Source organism: Coffea arabica, chromosome 1e (assembly GCF_036785885.1).
Source record: "Coffea arabica cultivar ET-39 chromosome 1e, Coffea Arabica ET-39 HiFi, whole genome shotgun sequence".
Taxonomy (NCBI): domain Eukaryota; kingdom Viridiplantae; phylum Streptophyta; class Magnoliopsida; order Gentianales; family Rubiaceae; genus Coffea; species Coffea arabica.
Window position 1 is genome coordinate 464,713 of NC_092311.1, and position 23,015 is coordinate 487,727.

The 23,015-nt window shown below is 36.5% G+C and overlaps 1 protein-coding gene across 9 annotated transcripts; it reads right to left on the minus strand.

Moving 5' to 3' along the window:
- Nucleotides 1–1,627: 1,627 nt before the first annotated feature.
- LOC113697305 (mediator of RNA polymerase II transcription subunit 13) lies at nt 1,628–22,064 on the minus strand. 9 transcript variants are annotated; one of them, XM_072049949.1, is made up of 25 exons: nt 21,924–22,064; nt 21,437–21,538; nt 20,139–20,212; nt 19,912–20,051; nt 19,711–19,797; nt 19,244–19,331; nt 18,982–19,065; nt 18,194–18,271; nt 18,016–18,095; nt 17,325–17,403; nt 16,874–17,191; nt 16,483–16,542; nt 16,130–16,373; nt 14,226–14,474; nt 13,774–13,923; nt 13,240–13,459; nt 12,092–13,155; nt 11,142–11,340; nt 10,893–11,025; nt 10,177–10,264; nt 9,924–10,002; nt 9,473–9,768; nt 7,529–8,633; nt 4,670–5,032; nt 1,628–2,556 (listed from the first exon to the last, which is right to left on the minus strand). In XM_072049949.1, the coding sequence occupies exons 2-25, from the start codon at nt 21,458–21,460 to the stop codon at nt 1,946–1,948; spliced, it is 5,913 nt and encodes a 1,970-aa protein (XP_071906050.1). In that variant the 5' UTR covers nt 21,461–21,538; nt 21,924–22,064; the 3' UTR covers nt 1,628–1,945. The 9 variants fall into 9 exon arrangements, with proteins under 9 accessions (XP_071906050.1, XP_027072722.1, XP_071906046.1 ...); XM_027216921.2 differs by lacking the exon at nt 13,774–13,923 and having other exon boundaries at nt 7,529–8,630; nt 16,130–16,370; XM_072049945.1 differs by having other exon boundaries at nt 12,092–13,459; nt 16,130–16,370.
- Nucleotides 22,065–23,015: the final 951 nt, after the last annotated feature.

A 23,015-nucleotide genomic window follows, 5' to 3' on the forward strand; every position in this document is an offset into this window, starting at 1 on the left:
GTGACTATAGAAATTACTGCTAATTAGGAATGGTGGGTTTTACTTAGTATGCCATCGTGTTGCAAAGCAGACTGTAACTTTGCTATAAGTTACAGCTTTTTGATGCTTCTGTTTTTTTTTTTTCTATTTTAGCTCTTTTGTCACCTCTCAAATAGCGAGTATGGTTAGAAGCCTTTTATTTTTTCAAACTTAGTAATGGGTCCTCAAAACTTTGACAAATTGATGTGCTTACATGTATAATTTTATTGTTGCAGCATGTCAGGACATGATCAATGGAAAATTTGTGAGACCTGGGCGCATTGTAACAGCTATGGTCCTGTAGATGAAAGACATTTAGGTTTTTCTTTTGTTGCTTGTTACCCTGCTATGATTTGTCCAAGGATCCTTGCACCGTAAGATGAAAATAATTGCCTATTGATTTATGGAATAGGCCATTGTACTACAAGAAGAAGGTTTATTCACAAAATAAGGATAATGACCATAAGTTATTATTTAATTCTTTGGAAAATAAGCAATGATGTAGCTAATAGCATAAAAACCCAGAAAAGACTTTAAATTCCTTTTTTTTTTGTCTTATTCTTTGTAAATGCTTCTACCCCCCCCCCCCCCCTCCTCTTAATCTGCATTTTAGTTCTACATTTGTTGATGGGATTATAAGAGTCCGTGTTGTAGTTATAAGATGGTTGGTTTCCATCTTTTTTGGACTAACAAGCATGATTGCAATTTGCTAAAATGGTTGTGCTTCTAGAAATTTGACAGACATGGATGCTATTCAAGTTATTAGCTCTGGCTTTCTTTGCAGTATGGTGTAAACTAGACATATAGTTTTTCAATTGGATATACTAAGGAAAAGCATTGTAGATTTCTATTCTTCTTTCTTGTTCTTCTTAGTGTCTTTCTGTTCCTGCATATACACGCTTTTTTTTTACTAGAATCATTCAAAAGCAAGAAAACGTGGAAGGTGGTCGTTGAAGGATGGGAAACTACTGGGGAGAGAGTCCTGAGCAAATAAGGCAAGCACACACCCTCATGTCCGATTAATGAGTTCTGCATAGCAGAAGCCAAAATTTTATAACCATTTCTAGAGTAGTTTCAAATCTTGTCTCTCATCATGGTGTCACTTAATGTGACTTTTCATAGATCCATATGAGTGTTTATTGCTTCCATATGACACTGATGGTTTAGTCTCCGTCAAATTGACTAAAATTTTATAAGAGTGGTCGAGTCTCGTTCAAGCGAACACCAAAGTGTAATCCTTTTTTGTGAACAAAATTTTATAGAAGTGATTGTTAAATCTCATTCAAGTGGACAATGAACTACAACCTAATTGGTAAGATGATTCATCGTTAGATCATGGATTCAAGTCATTCATTCAAATGAACAATAAAATATAACCTAATTGATAAAACGATTCATCTGCTAAGACTGGCTAAGCGTATAACCAATATGAAATGAGCAAAACCCGCAAGACAAAAACAATAAAAAATGAGATGAATCATTATATTATTTAGATTTTTTCTTTGTTTTCTTACTGGATAGTTATCCATGTACAACAGAATATCTGGTACTCCTCTCTGAAGAGTATAGTATAACAGCTAAAATGAAGACAAAATCTTGCTCGAACGCAGAAAAACAATTCACAATGACATTATACATTCAATATAAAATCTACCAAAAAGAGCAATTCTAATGCAGTCGTCCCAAATACTATATACAAAGTTTGTCATCTGCTCTCCTAGTATTACACTGAAAGCTAATTTTTCTAACCCGACCGTCTGCTCTACCATCAGAAATGCGAAAGAATAAACCTACTACTTAACAGGCTTCAAACATATGTGCAAAAGCCACATCTTAACACTAAATGGATTCTGAGTTTGACACAAGCAAATAGAAAACAACCGAATGTTACCATGGGAAATACCTCAGTAATCCAAACTCTTCGATTCTATGACGGTGACTCCTCTGGCTGTCGAGATAACTCCTTATCAGCAAAGTGAAGAAGCCTTCTAAGTCTCAGAACCATGTCGCAGTGAAATGGCAATGCAGATCTCCTTTCCAAGTATGCAGGACTTACGGTCATCCATGATAAAGCATGAAGTTCTGCTGCCACAGACTCGAGAACTAGATGAGTCTCTAATTCAAATTCCCTAGCTTCTGAACTTAAGCCCCTTCCTCCCAATTTCCCCATGCCCTTCACAATTTTATCTTGGGCCATGTTATTACCTCCATAATAATCAACAAGACTCACGGAAAGTATAGAAGGCCATTCTTCTTTCGAGATGCTCCTAGAATCTTTCCTCATTGACGGAACAGCTTTTGAAACCACAAAACCAGTACAAAGGGGAATAGCAGAGCCTTTACTGTGTAGAAGGTGAGCTAGGGGTGGGGACTCAGCGGTAAGGCATGTAGGGAGCTGAAGAGGTGCAGGAGGGAGAAAACGTATGCTGGGTGACGGAATTAGAACATAGGAAGCAGATGTCAAACCAAGGGATCTCACGGGAGTATATCCTTCAAGATAACTTGGCTGGTTTAGAAAACCATTGCTCTGAGTTGACCCTGCATGCATGCAACAGGTGTATCAGATGGCAAAACCAAAACTACTTCTTAAGTCATGCCATTTTGATGGGATGGAGGTTGTAAACCATCAATTGAATTGAATTGCTTTCGGACTGAAAACAATTTGACTGAGCAGGACAAGGGGATAATTAAAATTGAAAAGTTTCCTCCAATCAAAATATATTGCAATATAATACTTTACATTCTCTTTCTAGCTCGTATGTTTTTTGGGAGCAAGTGAAGTAATGTTATCATCCATACAGGCTATGGCAGCAGAAAAGAATACAAAGCAACGTCTCCATTCAAACCCCACAAGTACAAAAATGCTTGGTTTCTAGTGAAGTTGTACTTCTGCAGTTCAAATAAAGCACTTGTACTGTTTCTACATTTTGACTAAAGCATTAAAAACTGGAAAACTATGCTTCCAGGAGTTGAAGACTCCAGTCCAAACATGGAAATTCAGTATGCAATACAGCTACGTTGAGCTTGGCAAATATTACTAAACAAAGTACATGCATAGAGGATCTTAATTCACCACCATATACATATACTTCTCTTGGAGAGGTCACTTCCTCAAAATCAATGTAACAGGTTTCACGACAAAGCTAACCAAATGTGAGGTCACTACAGTTATTCAGGGTGTTAATCAAATATGTAAGGACACGTCAAAACCTCAGAAGCTACCAATTGCTACATTCTTGCAGCATCACCAAAGCACACTACAATCCGAGATTAAAAAAGAAAAACCTGACAATTTGTCAATTTGACACTTTTTACCAGCCTTGAATCTTTACATAAACAACACCCTTCAATGCATGAAAATTGCGCGTGAGACAGAGCTTCTTAAATGCAGACTGGAGACGTTTAATTTTCATTTTAATTTCTCAGATCCTATACACTACAAGGTCTAAATTTAGTTGAACCAGGGCTCTTTCAGTTCCAGACCAAAGGAACTACGAAGCCTGAGTTTCTTTATTTCCTTTTTATTTTATGTTACTAGTATGAATTGTCCACTTCTAGCTTTGTTTTGCAGCCGGTTCCTTGTGAGACTAGAGACTAGGACCCTTCTAATCAAATTCTAAGAGTGAAGCCCTTTCTATTAATTCACCACACTGATATACCCTAGGCAACTGCATCACACCGGAGTAAAATCAACTAGTGGCCATATAACATGCATAACTCTCTTTACCATGAAAGGAGAAATTTATGGCAGAAATAACAATAAAGCTTCAGGCGTAGCATGAAGTACTAGTTTTCTGAGGAGCGATTTAGCTGCCATTCCTGAGGTCTTAACATTAAAACTTCATAGCAAGTTATCAAAATGGACTTTTCCCATTCTTGCCCATGGAACTATGTAACCAACTAAAGCTGGCACCTCAGTTTCCTCCCCCTACCAAAAATAGTATAAGAGCCAAACAAACCCCAATCCCATTCTTTCGTTTCCTAATGAACATGTATGGTCAATTTGGCAAACTGCAAGCACAGCAGATTTATCATTAAGGCCACACAACCAAATTTAAAATTTCGAGTCCAACTGAGGTGTAAGAGTTAACCCTGTCAGGCTAGCAACCATACATTTCAAGGAAGAGATCTCAAATGTTAGCGATGGATTTACACATTCACTGCCTCCTAGTTCACATATTTAGGCACTACAAAGCTCGAACTCATTAGTAAAGCAAAGCAAACTACAAATGCAGTCAATCATGAATTAGTAAAACGATATGAATGGTTCACATGTAATTCAATCACCTCAATAATTCTTCAAGGAAAATATTCCCCTCTCATGCCTAATATTTATTATTATATGACCTCATAATTCACCTTCATACCAAATCAAACAAAAACTGTTACTTCAACTCTGCTGGTGAGTCATTATAATAGTGAAATACTTGCAAGCTTGGGACATTCAAGAAGGTACAATTTGGTCACATGAAGGGGTTTAGAGCTTCCAGTAAAACATAACAGAAGTTAATAATCTAATATATGGGTTTTAGCATATTAAGGAGGTATGCATTAACTAAAACCGAAAGTTAAGTCAACCAATCAACTTACGATTGTCAAATTTAATGCAAATGTTAACAAAAAATTAAGAAGAAGAATATGAGATGACTACCAGAAGCTAATGAATCTGCCTGGAAGACCAGCTGTAGAGAATGGTCAACTGATAGTGAGATAAAACTGATACTTTGCACCCACTGAAGCAAACCTCTCGAGCTATCCACTCCTCCCATCAGTTGCTTTCTGTTTGAAGGTTGTCCCAAACCACTTTTCATGAATGTTGAAGACTTTGAGTGAGGACTGTACAGAGGACTAGGCGAAGATGGAAGTGTTCTCTCTTGTAATAAAGTCATTTCTTGTTGCTGCATTGAAGTTCCATTACTATTAGTAGGCATCCCGTCAGGAACAGAACGTCTAAGCTGCAGAGACCACTTCTTCACCTCTGAACCACCAATTGCATATAGAGCTTTCTGCCACTCTGGTTTTAGCCATATCAATGATAAAATTTTAAAAACTTGAATGAACAACCAGGATATCAGAAAATGGTAGTATATATACAGCAATATTCAGAAGCTTCCCTCAATATAATATTGAATATTGTGAAGGAATCAAAGAAACAAGCAGTAGCTGAAATTGTGAAGCACTCAAGAGGTGAGATTATCATATTATTTGCAGCACAATAAAATCGATCCTGTTTCCACACTTTCCTCAAGATTGATGCAGAACTTCAAAAGATACCATCTGTGATAACTACCATGTGATGGTTTGAATCATTGTGGTACTCGATAATTTAATGCATCATTTAAGGACCATATTTCTAGCATCATCTAGATATAATCAAGGAAGTCAGTCAGCCAGTGAACAGGGCTAAAAACATGCATGTGAATTTCTGCTGGTACGATTAGCACAAGAAATTCCAATTGGAGAATATGTAAAAGCTACCATAATAACTAGGACTTAGATGTAATGGAAACAGAAGAAAAACCAACCACACCTTCTGTTACCTGGTCCTGATAACATTTTGAATTGCAGGGAACCAGACCAACTTTTCCTAATGGCTTTCTAGGACTCAAAATGAGGGGGATCTAGTTAGTATCAAAAAGTAGGGCAGTTTAACAAACTTGTAAAACCACCCATACCACCCAAACCATAGCACAATAAGAGTCATGTTAATGTCATGTTTTAATTTTTTGGATGTCCCAAAATAAGAGTCACTCTTTAAAAGTCAACACAATTTCCCACCTTGCCACTTGAAAAAGTAGCTTTCCCACCTCCCAATGCATTCCTCATACTTTCAAATTTTGAATTTGAGGATAATATTGTAAAATCACCCAAATCCAGCTCATCCAATCACAATGATCAGATATTCCCTCAAAAAATTGGTAAAAAAAAAAAAGGCTCAAATTATGGGACGGAGGGAGTAGTTGGTTTGAAAATCATGCACAAAACCCCATGGTTCAGTGTGCTTTAATCTTCAAAAATGAAATTTGGAAGAGATTATCCAACCCCAAAAAAAAAATGTGTGATACAAGAAGACAAATGCACAAGATGGGGTAAAACAATGGCAGTCTATAAGTACAAGTATTTTAAGATTCTTTACATAATCTTAATGATCACTTTTTGAAAATTACATCTAAATATTAGGTCCACTAGATCAGCATAAATGGAGATGAATTTGTGAATGAGAAATATGGTTCCTATTTTCAAAGGAATCAATGGAAGAACGCTAAATTAGTGAAGTGGGCTGTTCAGCATAATCATAAGAATCACTTTTTATTCATCCTTGTAATTCAGCTTCTGCCTTTCCAAATGAAGACTTCTCAGAATTTGCTAATTTTTCTACAAGTTAGAATAACATATTAAGTAATTGAATTATGTATACTTTTGAAAATTGCTATAAATCAGTATCAACCTAAAGTTCAGTGGCCTTCATATTTCCTATTTGAGATGACAGTGCTTACAATCCAAAAGATGTTTTCTTTCTTTTTATGGTAGAAATATCTACACATGTTTGTTTTAACTGTTCAAATCGGAAAATATTTAGTGCCTGTTTAATAGTTAACAAAAACCACAACTGACACTGCACAGAACCATAAGGATAAACCCTGCAAGCCATAGCTCTTAACTGTCAATGTTAGGTGATGATTTTAGTTTTTATCCAAAATGGCATACCTTGGTGATGCCCCAAAAAAAAAAAAAAAGGTTGTACAAGGCTGCCCCATACCAGAGAAGGCAATAATTAAAGTCAAATTCTTAATCATGGAACAATCCACTCAGCTGCAGTTTGCGCATTAAGTCCTCATTCTTTTGTGCTTTGCACTCATTATTCCCTCAATATTTTACACTATACTCTCATGTAATACATCCTTAGTTGCACCACCATCTCAATCATGAGAATAGAAGTTCCATCTCATCAACATCTAAGTACTTCTACTATCAGTTATATATGTATATATAATTAAATTCTAAAACCTTAGGACTTATATAATCATTTGATGTTTTATGATATATTGTATCTTTAACTATTTGCTGATTTGCCAATTTGCACACAGGTATTGGCTTATTCTAAACTGTTAAAAAATCTCAAAACCAGGACAAAAGAGTCAATCTACAGTGCAAACATAATGCTCTAATGAATACACCTGCAACAGTTAGTTACGTCCATCCATAACTATGCACAGGAAATTATTAGTATCAAAATAGAACTGATCTGCAACACTTTGTGAAGAAGTTTAAAAAGTTCAAAGGATCATGAGATCTAAATAGTGCAGCAGCCACGATCAAATACCAAATGCTGAAAACCATTTAAGACGTGATTCATAGATGGACATGGAACCTAAATTAAATGATTGCAGGCAATAGGACCTAAATCAAAAGATTGCAGTCACATGCAATATCACGTGCCGAAAACCAGATAATAAATACATCCCTATATTTATATTGGAAAGGAAGTATTGGAAAGGAAGCAACATACCTTGGCATTCAAGCTCAAAGAAGCATCCAATACGTGCAATAACAAAATCTCTTGGTTTGCCAGCATCTGCAGAACAAGACTGAAGTATTTGACAACCTTGTTGCAGAATTTGGATAAAAAGAGACTGCAGACCCTTTGTATCCTGCCTGCTACTGATTCCTCCAAAGGGATATATGTAGCTGTCAAGCAATTCCCCCCTAGAGTCTGTCCATATACACACCAACCAACGCCAATCTTCAGTCCAGCCATAGCAGCAATGCAAGCTCGGGAGTGTCTTTTGGTTGCCAGATCCAAATCCATCTGACTCTGATGAATCGTGCTGAGAGCTTGGTCCAGTATCTCCACTTCCCGAAGAAGCAGAACTTTGCATTAAGCTTCCACTTGTACCATCATCTGCCAAAACCTTTGAAGATTCTGAAGCTGGATTCCCAAAAACAGGAGGAGTCACTCCACGTTCTAAAGATCCCGGGTCAGCAAGAATAAAAAGTGGCTCAAACATGCAACGGCTCTCATCTTGAATAAGAAAATCGCCACCTCTACTTGGATCACATCCGAGTGCCCCAGACCTCGTTTGCCAGGAATTTTCCCAAGTACTGGACCTCAAGCTAGCATCAAGATCACTTTCTCTCTGGAGGGAAGATGCTGCTAGTCGAGGACCAACACAATCTTTCCACATCCCAGTTAATGGTGAAGCCATTTGCATTAAGACTGAATGAGATCTACCAGACAAGGATGTACTAGATGGAACCACATCACAATTGCTTCCTCGTAAAACCCTTCGGGCCTTATTGTAAACTGTAAAAGCAATTTCCTTCAGAACAACAAGCTCATTAAGAGGAGGATTTGTTACCCTAAAAATGGCATCCACTGTTACAATCTGCAACACCAATTTAGGAATACTAAATCCTGAAATAGTCAAGACATTGGATAGTGTTTCGTCCACAGCTGCTGAATGATTTAAGGCCTTTCCAACTTGATTGTGCATCATCGATCTTTTCTCCTTATCTGAAGAAAGAACAGAAGCGCCAACTGCAATTGAAGATTCAACTACAGTCCGTAGAATTGCAAGAGGCTCTGGGAAGGGACAGACTACATAGACTACCTGCTAGAACAAATTCACAGCATAAATTTTTTAAAGAATGAGCAACCCACATTTCATGGACATTTTTCAATTTAAAACTATAATCTATTTAGTGGCTAAGGAAACCAAAATGCCCATTCTAGTAAGCTATACTTATGTGTAGTACATATTCTGCAATACTTATCAGCTACAAGGTGTTTTAATATGCAGTGGAATGGTGTATAGTATTTTAAAAAGTATAATGAGATATGAGAGTATATGCAAAGAATATGGATGATATACCACAATGCTGCAATTTTTAACAGAAAAGATTTCCCAAAGTAAATTATTTTATGGAGCCAAATTTGGAAATTTTAAGCCATTTATTTTATTTTCTTCAAATTAAACCTCAGACATATTCAAAACAAAAATCTTCATAAAAGATAACTTTTAAGTAGAGTTAACAAGTCAAAAAACTAAGATGTTTCATGATGAGAGTTTTATAAGTAGGGATCTAAATTATGCCATTTTTATACTTCACTGCCTCTGGAAATAAGTTGTCTCATTAATTCTTCATGTAACCATTTGCTATCTCTTTACCCATGTGACTTTACATCAACATACTTACGCATGTAAATTTTGACTTCCAAATGCCACGATAGGCAAAATTCTCACAATATGTGGCTAATACCTAACATATTATTTAGTGCATCCTACTTTCCTTAAAAAGCCATGTTGGGATGTGAAGACTGTCCCACCTCACATGTACATACTTGTGTTCTGTGCTAATAATCAACAATAAAGAGTGGATACTTCTGTTTAATGAATGATAAAACATTCTTCAGTGTGACAACTGCTGGGAGATTATGAAACTTGGGACTTACTGTGTATGGACCACTATTCCCTTCTTTTGTGCTTGTGGTCATGCATGAACTGAGATTTAAAGTTTTAAGAACTTTTGAAAGAGACTTCAAATAGCTCGCCAAATCCCAACCATTTGACAGGGAGAGGAAATAGTCACTGATCGAACCCAGAATAGATGCACTACTGCTATCAATCTTCATTGATTGAGGACAATCAAGTAGAACAAAACCAGAACATGAAGACTTCCCAGAATCTAGATCCATTTCACTTCCGAAATTTTGAGGTGAATGAGTTCCCAAATTGCAGGTTTCATACACTGGAGAAAACAAAAAACATAAACTTAGTAGAACATATAAAAAATTATGTATCCACACAAAAACAACCGTACAGTAAAGATACTTTGTTTATTCTATATAGAAAGCATTTCAGATATTTAGAGGAGAGTAGATAAAATTGACTGTCTGTACTAACCAGTTCCAAGTTGTTGAAAGAAATCAGCAGCTGCTGTGGTGAGGGGTTCAATATCTGGACATACAACATGGTATGTCATCTGCAGAATCAATCAACAACTAGAATCACTCATCCACAAGATCTATCCCCTTTTCCTACTTGCAGATGGGGGTTGGTTCCAAGCCAATTGAAGACTTGATTTTAATTTTTGGAAGTCTGGTCATAAACTTTAGCAAATGAAATGTTAAGCCACCACAACTATTATACGGCTTACATGTTTCTGTGTAGCATATGGTTCAAGCGGCGCCTTTTCCCAGAGTTGCAGAGAGCTGGCAGATGTCTTAAGCCAATCGTCTTGGTACCTAGTGCAAATAATGATTTTAATAACTTATTATATGAGAACACTTGACACTCCAGAAATAGAAAATCATTCCCAAGTTACATCTAGCATATTGAGGGTATCATAGTACCTATTCTACATGAAATATCCAGAAAAGTTAAGCCTGCAAATAGCTACTACAAATATATTCCAAGCAATTGGTTGGTGAAATGATAATTAAATCATGGTTAATGTAATAATTCTTACTGTAATGGTTGATGAATGTAGTTTTATGCTATGCTGCTTATTCAAGCAGAGTTGCATGAAAGCTTTACTAGAGAGATGCATAACAACAAACTGAGTGAGCAAGCAGCACGAGCGGTTAGACAAAAACTCATTTAATTGTCAAATTAATCTGATTTCAACCAAGTAGTAGCTGCAGATTGACTTAGGAAAGGAAATCATTTAACAGCAAACAGTATCATAAAAAGTTATGCCACTTCAGTAAAAAAGAACATGACAAGTTTCACCAAACTGACAAGAAAGTTCACGTCACCTACATCCATGCAATGTTCAAAATCATCATTTACTTCACAGAAGTTGTCAACTAATGGTTAAATAAAGCAGCAGATGCCAGAAATACAGGGAAAAGCTTTTGGAACAATATATACCCAACAAGTATAGCAGGAAATGGAACTACAGCCAATGTTGGCCTGAGCTTTGAGCCTGCTTGCTGCTCTGACTCTGATAAACAAGCTTCTTGGAGTGATTTCCTATCGCTTGCCTCCTCTGCTCTAGCCCCATCTGTTAAAATAAATAAATAAATAAATCAATTGAAGTGTCAGTATCCCAGCTGTTCGTGCACTTGACAGAAGACTGCAAAGTGCTTATAGCCTTCCCGATAGAGAGAGTTACATTACTTGAAGAATCTTGACATTCACTGGCACTAGCTGTTGATTCGGCATAGAATTCATCACACATTGATCCGGCTTCACAGGACAGACTGCGACCTTTGCACCAGTCAGATACAAATAGTGGACCGTCCAAAGTGCCAAAAGCAGTTTTGAGAGCCGCTTTTATGTCTGATTGCAGCAGACTAATCGTAAAAGATGGCTGAACCTGAAACAAAGTACTTCCATGTAAAACAAATCCATCAAAAGATTAAATATCACCATTAAGAAAAATGGAGAATAGCTATAATTCAACATGACAATTTCAATGAGGCCATTGGATGAGAGTGAAGCACATTTAACACCTCACTCCTTCAATGGTGAACACTATAGTGCAAGTGGGTAATTGATTTCAACATGACTGCTCGAATGAGCACATTAGATGAGTATGGGACACAATTAACGTCTCACTCCTTTATTATCCATGGTGTATAAGATGGTGTACAATTTTACGATCTTGAAACATTAAATTCTATTGAAGCAAAATGTGCACAGGTATATTATTTAACTGATGGATACATATCCTCAAGACCATGTGTATAGGGAAATTTAGAATAGATATTGTCTACATCACCAGCATCTACAAGTTGTACATCACAATTTATCAATTGCTTGAGCAAAAGCAAGAGCAGTCTTCTGAAGCTTTGGGTACGCAAACAATTTTGAAGTTACATGAGTAAATCCTATATGATTACCATATAGAACACCATGACAGCCCTGCCTAGAAGGCAAAAGACAGCAAAGCTCCTTTCTAGCAACATGATTAATAAAAAGGGCAAATTGATTCATCCTCCCATGATGATGTTAAAATCAGTAAGAGTAACAAAGTGCACATTAAGGTATCAAATAATTTTCTAAGACATTTCATCACCATTACCACATATTCAGCTGAAAGAAGATTTTCACCTGAAGAAACTTACATCAACTGAAAGTGGATCGACTAGCTCCACTCCCGCAATATCCACTGAATGGCACGAAGATAAAACTCCCCCACAACCTGCATGAACCATAGACGGTCCACAAGAAAATCCGCGCCTCAACTGCTCTTGCAAGGCAAGCCAACCATGAACACCATCTCCACAATCAGAATCAAGTGCCACATCAACAAATGAAGTAGCTTGTTGAACTAGTAAGGCCAAGCCATCAAGAAGTTCTTGAAGTGGTTGCCTCAGTCCATAAGATAGAAGGTTTTCCTCAACAAATGAATTTTGAGGAATAGATGGGCAGAGCTCCATAGGATGGGTGGTAGATTTTGCACCTTTAGTAACAGGGCGCCAAACACCAACAGGTGCACTAAGATTCCCATCTAGCAATACTGCATCCATGTCACCAGCAATTCTTACTGGTATAGTCTCTTTCTTCTTCACCTCAGATTTACTTGAAAGATTGTCTGACAGTATGCTTGAATCAACATGTGGCTGATTCAGAATATTAACCGCAGACAGCCTATTCAAGCCGACTGGCAAGTGACACCTAGAAGATAATAGTGTATGTCTTATCCTGCACATAAAAGCCTGACACATGAGACATTCTAATTCTGTTGCAAGCATAGGCTTCAAAGATGGAACAAAACTCTCCACTCTTAATGAACCATCACTTCCTTTGCTTGAGACGGATTTAACAGCATTTAGGGAATTGAGCCCCAAAGAGGATGACATTGTTACAGGTTCATGCGCTGCTGTGCCATCATCACAAGTTGATGACATGCCATTAGATTTGTGAATTCCACCATCAATATGAGTGTAATATTTCTTTGATTGGGGAACCGCAATCTTGTCTTGTCTCCCAGAACATATTTTCATGTTTACAGTGATACCAGACTTCTCATCAGAGTCATCAACACAAGGAGAAGGAGGTGTTGCTGAGTATACATATTTGTTTGAGCATGAATTCTCAGTCTCTGTTTTCCGTGATTTGGGAAGGTATGGGCTTCTGAAGATTGATGAAGTGACCTCAACAGCAGGGGTTTCAACTGCTCCATATTCTGGGGCAAATGTCATTAAGGCTTCAGCTTTTACTACATGGTCAAATTCACCACTTGTAGATGCTGGAGGACAGTTAACTTTACCCGGAACACTGACAGTCTTTGTTAGATCCTGATTTTGGGTCAGAGAATCATCCATGGCAACGGGAGCTGGTGGTGAGTGAAAACTTTCAAATGAGGGAAAACCTACTGGCAAAAGCATCTGGTCTGAGACATCCATCATTGATGTACTAGGGCTACTGCCAAAATCTCCACAATCTTGTGCTGAAATTACAACAGCTTGTGACTCTGCAGTTCCCGGAGGCTTCACAAATAAGACTATATATTAGGTTCAACAAAAATCAACTGAAGCTATTCGCATAGAAGATATAAGAAAGACATGCAGTAAACCATTTTTATTAAGTGTCCTCACATGGCCATCAACTAAATGTGTATAAGCTACTAGACTAGATAATCTACCAGACCATAGGGCCGCCAAAAACATTAACATAGATTCATTTCAAATGAGATAGATAATGATTTGATGATTATAGTGGTTGCTGTCCTAAAATATTCTCAACTTATGGAAAACCTGAATCATGCAGAATAAACATATGTTTTTCTTCAGACTCAACTTACCTGGAAAATTTCATGTAATTTTCCAACTGATATGTAGAATGTGAAGCAAACTAAAAAGAGGTAGGTTAATTTGCCTTTCTCTGTAAAATCAGAGCAACCCCAACATCTGATCCAATGTCTTTCATGATCTTTGTACATAACATACCAACACTATCCAAAGCCAGAAAGAAGTCATGCATTATCCTTCGCATAAAGACAAGGTCAATTAGCTAAAACTACTGCAGTCAGATAGATGGAGGAGAATTTTATGATTAGTAATAGCGTGTCATGCAGTTACAAATTTGTTCTTTTCAAGTTGGTTGAAATAGTTCCAAGAAATTCTGCAATTATACATCATAAACTGGAACTGAAAAGATCAATGCAGAATCTAAATCCTGAATATGCTTTCTGTTTGTGCTTATGATTTTAAAAGTCAAGACCAATTTACGTTGTTGCTTAAGGACAAGAATTACCTCCCCAAAAGGCAAGACATCATCCTCAAATAAGTCACCAAAATCTCCAAACTCTGACAGAAGTGCTTGAATATCCATGCCCATACCTCTGTCATCATCATCCCAACCCCATCCAACAGGATGATTTGAACCTCCAATAATGGCCGAGTTATTAACTTCTATTGAGCCATAATCACTTGTAGATGGGTTTATAACTGCACCTGCTTGATTAAATGACTCAGACATCCCAGAATGCACTCGCTTAGAGCCCTGTACAAGACAAGACAAATCGTCAGTGATAAAATCAAAACTCCCACGTATAGGATACCCAATAAAGAACTCAATCTTCAAACCTTAACTGGAAATTGCTATTTGAAGTAAAGAGTTCCTAAACTTCTGAAATGACATATTAAATTCCACAAAACACCAAGTGCAGCCCACAAAATGATTTTGAACCAAAAAGTTTTAGGCACTAAATTATTTCTAGTTCAAATTGAACCAAGTGCAGCCTGCAAAATGATTTTGAACCAACAAGGTTTAGGCACTAAATTATTTCTAGTTCAAATTGGCCATCAACTGCACTAATAACCTGAAACAGTCCCACAAGTGGCCACCATTCCTCCATTTGCAATCTCTTACAGCAGCACATCCACCAAATCTTACCCACAACCCTAAACAACTTTTTCCATCTATGTTCTCTGTATGGTTTGAGCATTGTGTTGTCTGCAAAATTTTCTGTAATTTTACAATTGCTTTATATTTCTCAATCAAGTTTGGAGGCGAAGGATGAGAAGAGGAAGATGAGGAAAATGAGCAGAATCAGACTTATTGCAAAGAAGAGAAGAGACAGTCTAAAGGAGGTTTAGGTGGCTGGCTTTAAAAAGAATACTAAAATTTTCTATAGTGGACGAAAGATATATAGCTTAGGCTTTTTAAAGCAGTGGCCATCTGAAACAGAATACAATTCAGCAATGGTTAAATGGACCAGCCACTATTTTAGCCCAATCATATTAAAACAAGTCAAACAACCTGATACAAATAAAAGATATCTTATCTAATCAATGTCAAGACACAGCAACTAGTTCATCAGTTTTTTAATTCACACACCATCAATTGTCCCAATCAGTGAAGCAAAACTAAGTAAAGCTACTAGACCTACCCAAGCAGACAGTAAAAGGGAAGGAATGAAAATCCCAGTCCTAGTCAATGTCAATTAATTGGCTGAAATAAACATGCAGCATGTAACTGGAATTTTTCCCATCAACCACCAAAGATGAGAAGCCCATAGAGTTCCATCATTATTATTCCTATAACTCTGCTCATCAGTGCCAAGTGTAGTCTTGGCTAATGATTTTGGCACTCCACCATTACCTTTAGGAACTCTCTTGCTTTTTGTTAACCAAAATGACACAGATACCCAAACTTTAGATTTATTTGAAAAACTAAAATGCCAGAAGTAATTATGTATACGCAACAAAGAACTTTACAGTAAGCTTTTGGGAATGTAATTGTAAAAGCATCTGAAGTCTTACATATAAACTCATTAACCTACAAAAGAGTAGGACAAAACATACATCATCTGTAGAATATTTTTTCTTAACCAAAAGCTTACATATGGGAATGATGAACACACTAATAACCATTTTATCACCCCTAAGACCCTCACTAACTTGAATACCTATCATAGACCAAAAAAACTATAAAAGGCTTCTCCTAAAGTATTAGAGCCAAAGCAGACAAAAAATAAAAGAGGAAAACCAAGCCATATAATAGCAAAAAAACAAAGCCCCAAGTAGATGCCATATTGTGCTCTTCTTTCTATCTGCATACATAGGAGAAAAGATGATAACAAACACAAATAGTTAACAAAAGACAGATTCTTGCCACTGAGAATTTTCTTCAACACATGTATGCAAGGAAAGTACCAGCTTGAGAATGTCATGTGACTGGTCAATGGAAGATAAACCAGACTGTCTACATGTCAAAGAATCAGCATCAGCCTCAAGATCGCCAGCTCCAGAAGTTCGGTAATCACTATCACTGGATGAACTACTAATACTGCTGATACTGCTATTGTTACTGCTGCTGCTACTGTGGTAACCATGCTGAGAGCGAAGGCTGTTTGACTCCAGCCGAGAACCATCTTTTGAATCGGCTTTACAATCACTACTGAAATAAAAACTACAGCATAAACTTCTAGTTGTGGATCTCAAAAAAGAGCCAAGAAAACAAAAGAGACAGGCAAAACAATAAAAATTAACGAATGATGTGCACTAACCTGTGCATAAAGAAGGATGAGGCAAACAATGATGGCCCTATCCAGTTTTGTAGCCAGAATCTGCTAGTACAGAGATTTAGTATCACATACACATTAATAATTAGGAACCACATCATGCAGAAAGAGTTTCAACAGTTGAGATGAACTTTAACCCTTGAAGACATTATATAGAGGTTCCAGTATACCAGATCAAAAGTCCACTTTTTCTGAGGTTCATAATCCTCAAAATAAACTTGGTCTTTCTTAAAGCAAAGCAAACCTCTCACATCATTTTCAACAGATTAATACCAAATTATCACTAGGGAGTTCATCGTAGATTCTAGCATATTACCAATGAACCACAAATTATGAAATTGCTCAACTCAACTAACTGTTACAAAATAGTTCATACCTCTTAAGACAAGACCTCGCTAATGATGTTTGCATCACCGGAACAAGTACAGCTTCAGCAGGATATATAAATACTCTTGAAGGCTCTGGTGGCCCTTTTTGATTGACCTTCATCTCTGGCATGGATTCTGTCAAATTATGCCTAGACAAATTCTTATGCAAGCCTGAATTTTGTGCCAGTATCTTGTCATTTCCACCAATAGGACCACCAAGGGTAATTTCAGCATAGCAATTTTGACCTCTCAGATGACAACCAGAGCCATGCAAAGCATGATATGGAAGACCTACAACTTCATTTGATGCTTTAAGCTTGACAGAACTGTTTAAGGAAGTCAATAAAATATAAGGGGAAACAAAAAGTAGTACTTTTCATGTTAAAGACAAAAAGCAATTCGCAGATGATGATGATAAAGTAAAAAATGAGTAAATGAATTAAAAGAAAGTTGGTTGACCTGAAATAGACTTGCTTCACAAGATCACTTGGACAACACCCAGTGAGCCTCCCAAGCATTCCATGAGGGGAGACCACAACTGAAAAGTAGTGAAATAAAATCATAAGAGATGCAAGGAAAGGTATTCTACTTTACAGTTAATTGAGCAGATAAAGTGCTCTATTACTATATCAATGACCATGTGAGGTTTGTAACTGAGTGCATAGCCACGGGCTTGAATGTTTATCAGATTCCATTTACAGATAAAGGATTCCAGGTTCAAACATGGGTAAAACAGAACCAATTTCACAAACATAATCCCTACAACAAGACCATAAAGATTAAACACATCACAAACTAACCATGAATAACCAAAGAAACAAGGAAAAATCCAAATGGTGCCATCATATGCAAACAAACAAGAATAAGTCCGAACCTAATCAACTTTCCTATACTCACCATTTGCGGACCAGAAATATCGAGTTCAAGAAGCCCAAGTAATTTGTAATAAGTTGAGCTACAGCGTCAAACTGTACTAGTCAGCTAAGTTCAATTTCACCCTGCCCTAAGATCCTAGATACACAAATTTAGTGCCATCTTGCTCATGTATCTCCATTAAACAAGAAACCAAATGCTTTTAAACAGCAAGCTTGGCTATTGCATTCATCCCAAAAGCACTTCTACATACACATGTAAAACTGACAAAACAAACCTGGAAGCCTATTGCTAAAATGATCAGTGGAATGCTTCAATGTCATTTCAATATCACCACTTGAAAGTGCCCGTATATGTCTGTAAACAGTAAAGACAGTGCACAGATCACTCAAATAATCTTTTAGTCAAAAGTTTGAAATGCAGCCACAATCTACAAGTAGGCCTAAAAAACGAACTTTGCACATATTACAGCATGCACAAAAATTGCTTCCTCTGTGGCAGCAAAGATGAATTCAACCACTGGCTGACCTTTCCTACAATAACAGAAATCACAAATTATTCAACTCAGGCTTCATATAATCAAAGTTCTTGTAATCACACTTAAAAGCACAGAAAAGCTCACAAGTTCATCAGCAACATCCTAACAGTCAACAAAATTTGAGAAGAGACAGATTAGAAGCAGATTTTACCTAACCAATCCAACTTATTTAGAAACATATACTGAGCCAGACTGGTTTAGTTAAGTATAAAATCCCAAAAGCTGCTACCCTTTAAAGCCGGGCATGGATGCTGAAAGTAACACCTATCACTATCCATGATATCCTAACAACTGTAGAGTAAGTAGTTGTTCTATCAGTTTATATGGCAAGTTCGAAACCTAATTCTTTAAGACAATGTCAATATTTAATATTCAAATCCTTATATCATTCAGCATTCATATCCTACCTACTAATGCTTTTCTTCTGATTGCTATAATATTTACAATAAATGGATGTTTCCCGTCTCTGTTTAATAATCCCAAGTCTGGTCGCACAACCAGCAGGGGAGGGGGAGGGGGTCCAGTGAAGCAAACTTATCAGGCATGCTAATTATAATAGATCAGTAGCAATAATTGTAACTTTCAAGCTAGACAGAATTCTCATTCAACAAAACTAATAGCAAGCCATCATAAAGGTTCCAGACAACTTAACCCAAAATAGTCGTTACTCCAACTTTAATGGAGAGACATTTCGCAAGAGTATACCTGTAAAGTTCTTCACTCTGTGAAGATGGATGATATCTCGAGAATACATCCCCAAATCTCATGAAGGAAAATCCTTTAAGTGCCCTGTCAATTTAATGGTGGGAAAAACAAGGAAGAACAAAAATGTAAATTTTCTCGTACCAATAAAAAAAAACTTCTTATATGCAGACAATTGCTCGTAGCAATCCACTCACAGAAACAAATAAAGAAATATTGACAAGCAAGAAGAGTTAAAGAAGACTTAGTAATTCAAGAATAAAACCTTTCTACACAGTTCCTTAAGGCTTGAGACAATGCAGCTGCAACCTCTTCTGAGTCCCCAGGAGCCACCCAAAGTCCTGATGCAAGCACTACAATCCAAAGGCTCATAATAAGTACACTCCAAGCAATCAGCATTTTAATTGTTTGGATAGTAGATTATTTACCAAATTTTATTTGCTTGCATCATCAACACATTTTTCAACCACCTTTTTATCTCACATACATCACATAAAAAAAGGTGCTACAATATTTTTTTCAAAAAATTTATCCCAAATAATCTACTATCCAAACACGCTAATATAAAACAAAAATTAAAGCCAAAGGGCAATGCCAACATAAAGTAGAATGACCTAGAGCAGCTTAGTTGTCTAGTTTAAGAGGAGGAAAAAGAATCAGGCATTCATTTGAGGTAAAGAACTGGTGCACAAGCACACAATTCTGGCACCCAAAGCTCCGGAAGAAACAAACCTCTCAATTTGGATACAGTAGGTTGAGCCTTCTCAACAACAGATGAATGATTCCCGGGGAGGAAAAGCCACAGCTTGATCTTCTCATCTATGCAATTTTAAATAGCAAGCAGCAAGGCAAATTAGCGAACAAATGTGGGAAAAACAGTTCTATCACTTCCCAGCATATAATACAAGAGATCCCAATTTATTGCTTGCTTACCAGGATTGTGCAAACCCTGGGACGGATCCCATGGTCCAACAAAAGAATTGGTCCATGTACTAAGAAATCCCTCCTTCTGCAACTGTAGGTGTGATGACAGCACCACAGATGTTGCAGCATCTCTGGCGTCGACCTTCACACTGAATATGATGATTCAAAACCAATCTTGACATAAATTCCAGAAGAACAGCACAAGGATCATCCATAAAGCTACTAAAAAATCAAACCTTTTGTCAGACAAGGAGCTAGGATCAAATTCATTTGGCAGAAACTGAAACCACGATATCTGATGTAAACCTCCCTGCAAAAATGGCAAACCAAAAGAGGGCAAAAAAAGGTAATGTGGAACCGTAGTTAAGGTCCTTAAGGACAAAACACACTGGGTAAGAAAATACATCATTTTAAAAGGTATGACCACTTTTGATTTCCTTCCTTTCATAGGAAGGAGGTTGCCAAAGGGGCAACAGCATGAGGATCATAAGCTAGCCTCTGAAATTACATCTACGAATGAACAAAATAACAGAGTTCTTTGAAGCCACATTGCACCTATTGAAAAGTCTGTTTCCAACATCAACTCCCTGAACTGCTCACCAATTCTGATACTTATAATGGACTTTGAGATGGCAGCGACAACAATATTGTGGTTCCAAGAGAATGGAAAGACGAAGCATGTCAAAATAGCTATGTATAACATAAAGTTACAATTTTACATAGGTTCCTCAATTTTCCGTTGTTCTCTTCTCTTTTTCTTGGATGGCACAGGAGTAATTAGATATGTAGAAACTGGCTTATGGCCCTCTTTCTTGTGTTTTAGGTTAAAAGAGAGAAGTTGATGCAATGGACAGGTTAAATGATATAGTTTCAACTAAAAATGTGCAAATTAGTAGCTCCAAATCAAATCCCAGATAAGAGTAACTTCTGCCTGACTGATAGTTTTTCGGTTGTATAGCTTTTGAATCAACATAGATTCACAATCCCGATATGCATGAAATAAACGTCGTAGCAAAAAGAAATACAGAAAAAAAAATTGATAGCATACATTAGTTTTCTTATAAAAACAATTTTAAATTTTTGGATAGACTTGACAGTTCTTTTCACCCTAACACATGCTATACACTTATACTAATTCATCTTCCTTTTCCTGGTGAGATATGCTTCTGGTGACAACCGTAATTCAGAATAACTTCAATCACCTGCTCCATTGTTTTCTACTATTATCTACTATTATTATAGAATTAAAGAAGAGTGAAAACTTCATCCTTGGGGTCCTTAGGTCTACAAAGATACTGACAAAACAATTTGTAGGCTATTCTGGCCTCGTGATGTTCCTACTTCAGATTGTATCTCCAAGAAAATAAGAAGTAATTTTTATGCACTCAAAATGTTATCCAGACCTCGTATTCATTATCGCACACGAAAAAAAAAAAAAAGAAAATCACAACATGGGATAGACACAACCAAAATGAACAGAGGATAACGAACAAAGAAAATGAAATGAAGGAAGGCAAGAAAGTGGGAAACATACAATCTTAAATACATTTGTCCACATCAGCTGCAAACGGACCAGATAAATTTAACAATTCAAGCTCAGCAGTCTGGATCCTGAGCTCTATAGAATAAATAGCAACTGCACAAATCAAACAATAGATGAGTTCCAACCCAACAAAGATTTGCAATTTCATCCGAATTGCAGCTAAGAAGATGCAAATATGAATTCAAGCTTTGAAGAATTTTTTAAGTAATAAAAATCAAATAGGGAAAAAAAACAAAGGGTAGTGAGTAGAAAGAGAGAAGTAGCTGAATTTGAAGTTATTGATAACTACCTAGTATAATTACTCCATAAACCCTAATGCTTTGAGCTTCATTTAGCAGCAAACAAATCATAAAACCCGAATTTAAAAAAAAAAAGTTGCAAAATTTGGGTGACTTAGGGCTTATAATTATTCCCCAATACAAATAGTATTAATATCATCTTAAACAAAAAAAAAAAAAAAAAAAGTCTGCCAGCATACCGGAGATTTTGCAGAGAAAGAGATTCGGATAATCTTAGCTGAGTGATGATCAGCTCGGGCTTTGCTGTCACGAAATGGTATTCGGGTCGGGTGGTTGGGGTTTCGGAGTCGGTATCCTGGGGCTCCTGACTTTTGGGGACGAGGAAACCTTTGATGCTAGCTTGGAATGCACCGTTAATAAATCATTGGCTCTGTTTGGATTGTAAATTATTTGAGATATTTTTACTGTAACACTTTTTGTGATGAGATGTATGTGAGATAAAAAGGTAATTGAGAAGGTAAAAAGGTGTATTGAAAATTGTAATGATGATGTAAGCAAATATATTTAACCAAATAAATTGCTTTTAAATTTTGGCCCCAAAAGGCCAGAAAATAATTTAGTGTAAAGTAATTTACATTTTTTCTGAACAAAAACTTAAAAAGAAAAAAAGAAAAACCATAATTTAAACTTCTTGCAATTTTTATTTGTAGGAAGATCTTATTAACATAATACTACTATTATAGCATATGATTCAAATTGCACCTAAGCAATTAATCAACATCTTTTAGACCTGAGAATGAAATAATTTAAGCACATTTGTTGCAATTTATTTTTTTAAAAAATAACTTATATTGCTATTTAGTTTCTAATTAAAAATTGGGATAATTTCAGAAACCTCCCCTGAGGTTTCTGACATTTACACTCACCTCCCCTGTGGTTTGAACAATTACACTAACCTCCCCTGAGGTTACTAATCCTTTACAAATTCAGTCCAAATGATTAAAATATTGTTTTAGAGAGTGAAATTAGAATTTTGTACCTGATTTGCCCTTTGTGCTACGTATCCAATGAATGACAAAGTATTACAAATTAATTAATAATTAATAAACTTTAAGGAGCGTAGTTTATAGGCAAAAACGTATTACTTATTTAAAGTACCAGCTCTTTACGAGTATTTTACTTTCAAACATTTACTTTGTTACAAATATTTATTCTCAAATACATATTTGTATTACTCTCAAATATTTAATTTTTGTTAAATAAAAAACCTACCAGTTTTTCTTCCGTAGAAATATTAATATAACACTTTTTCAATTTTAGTTATAAATATT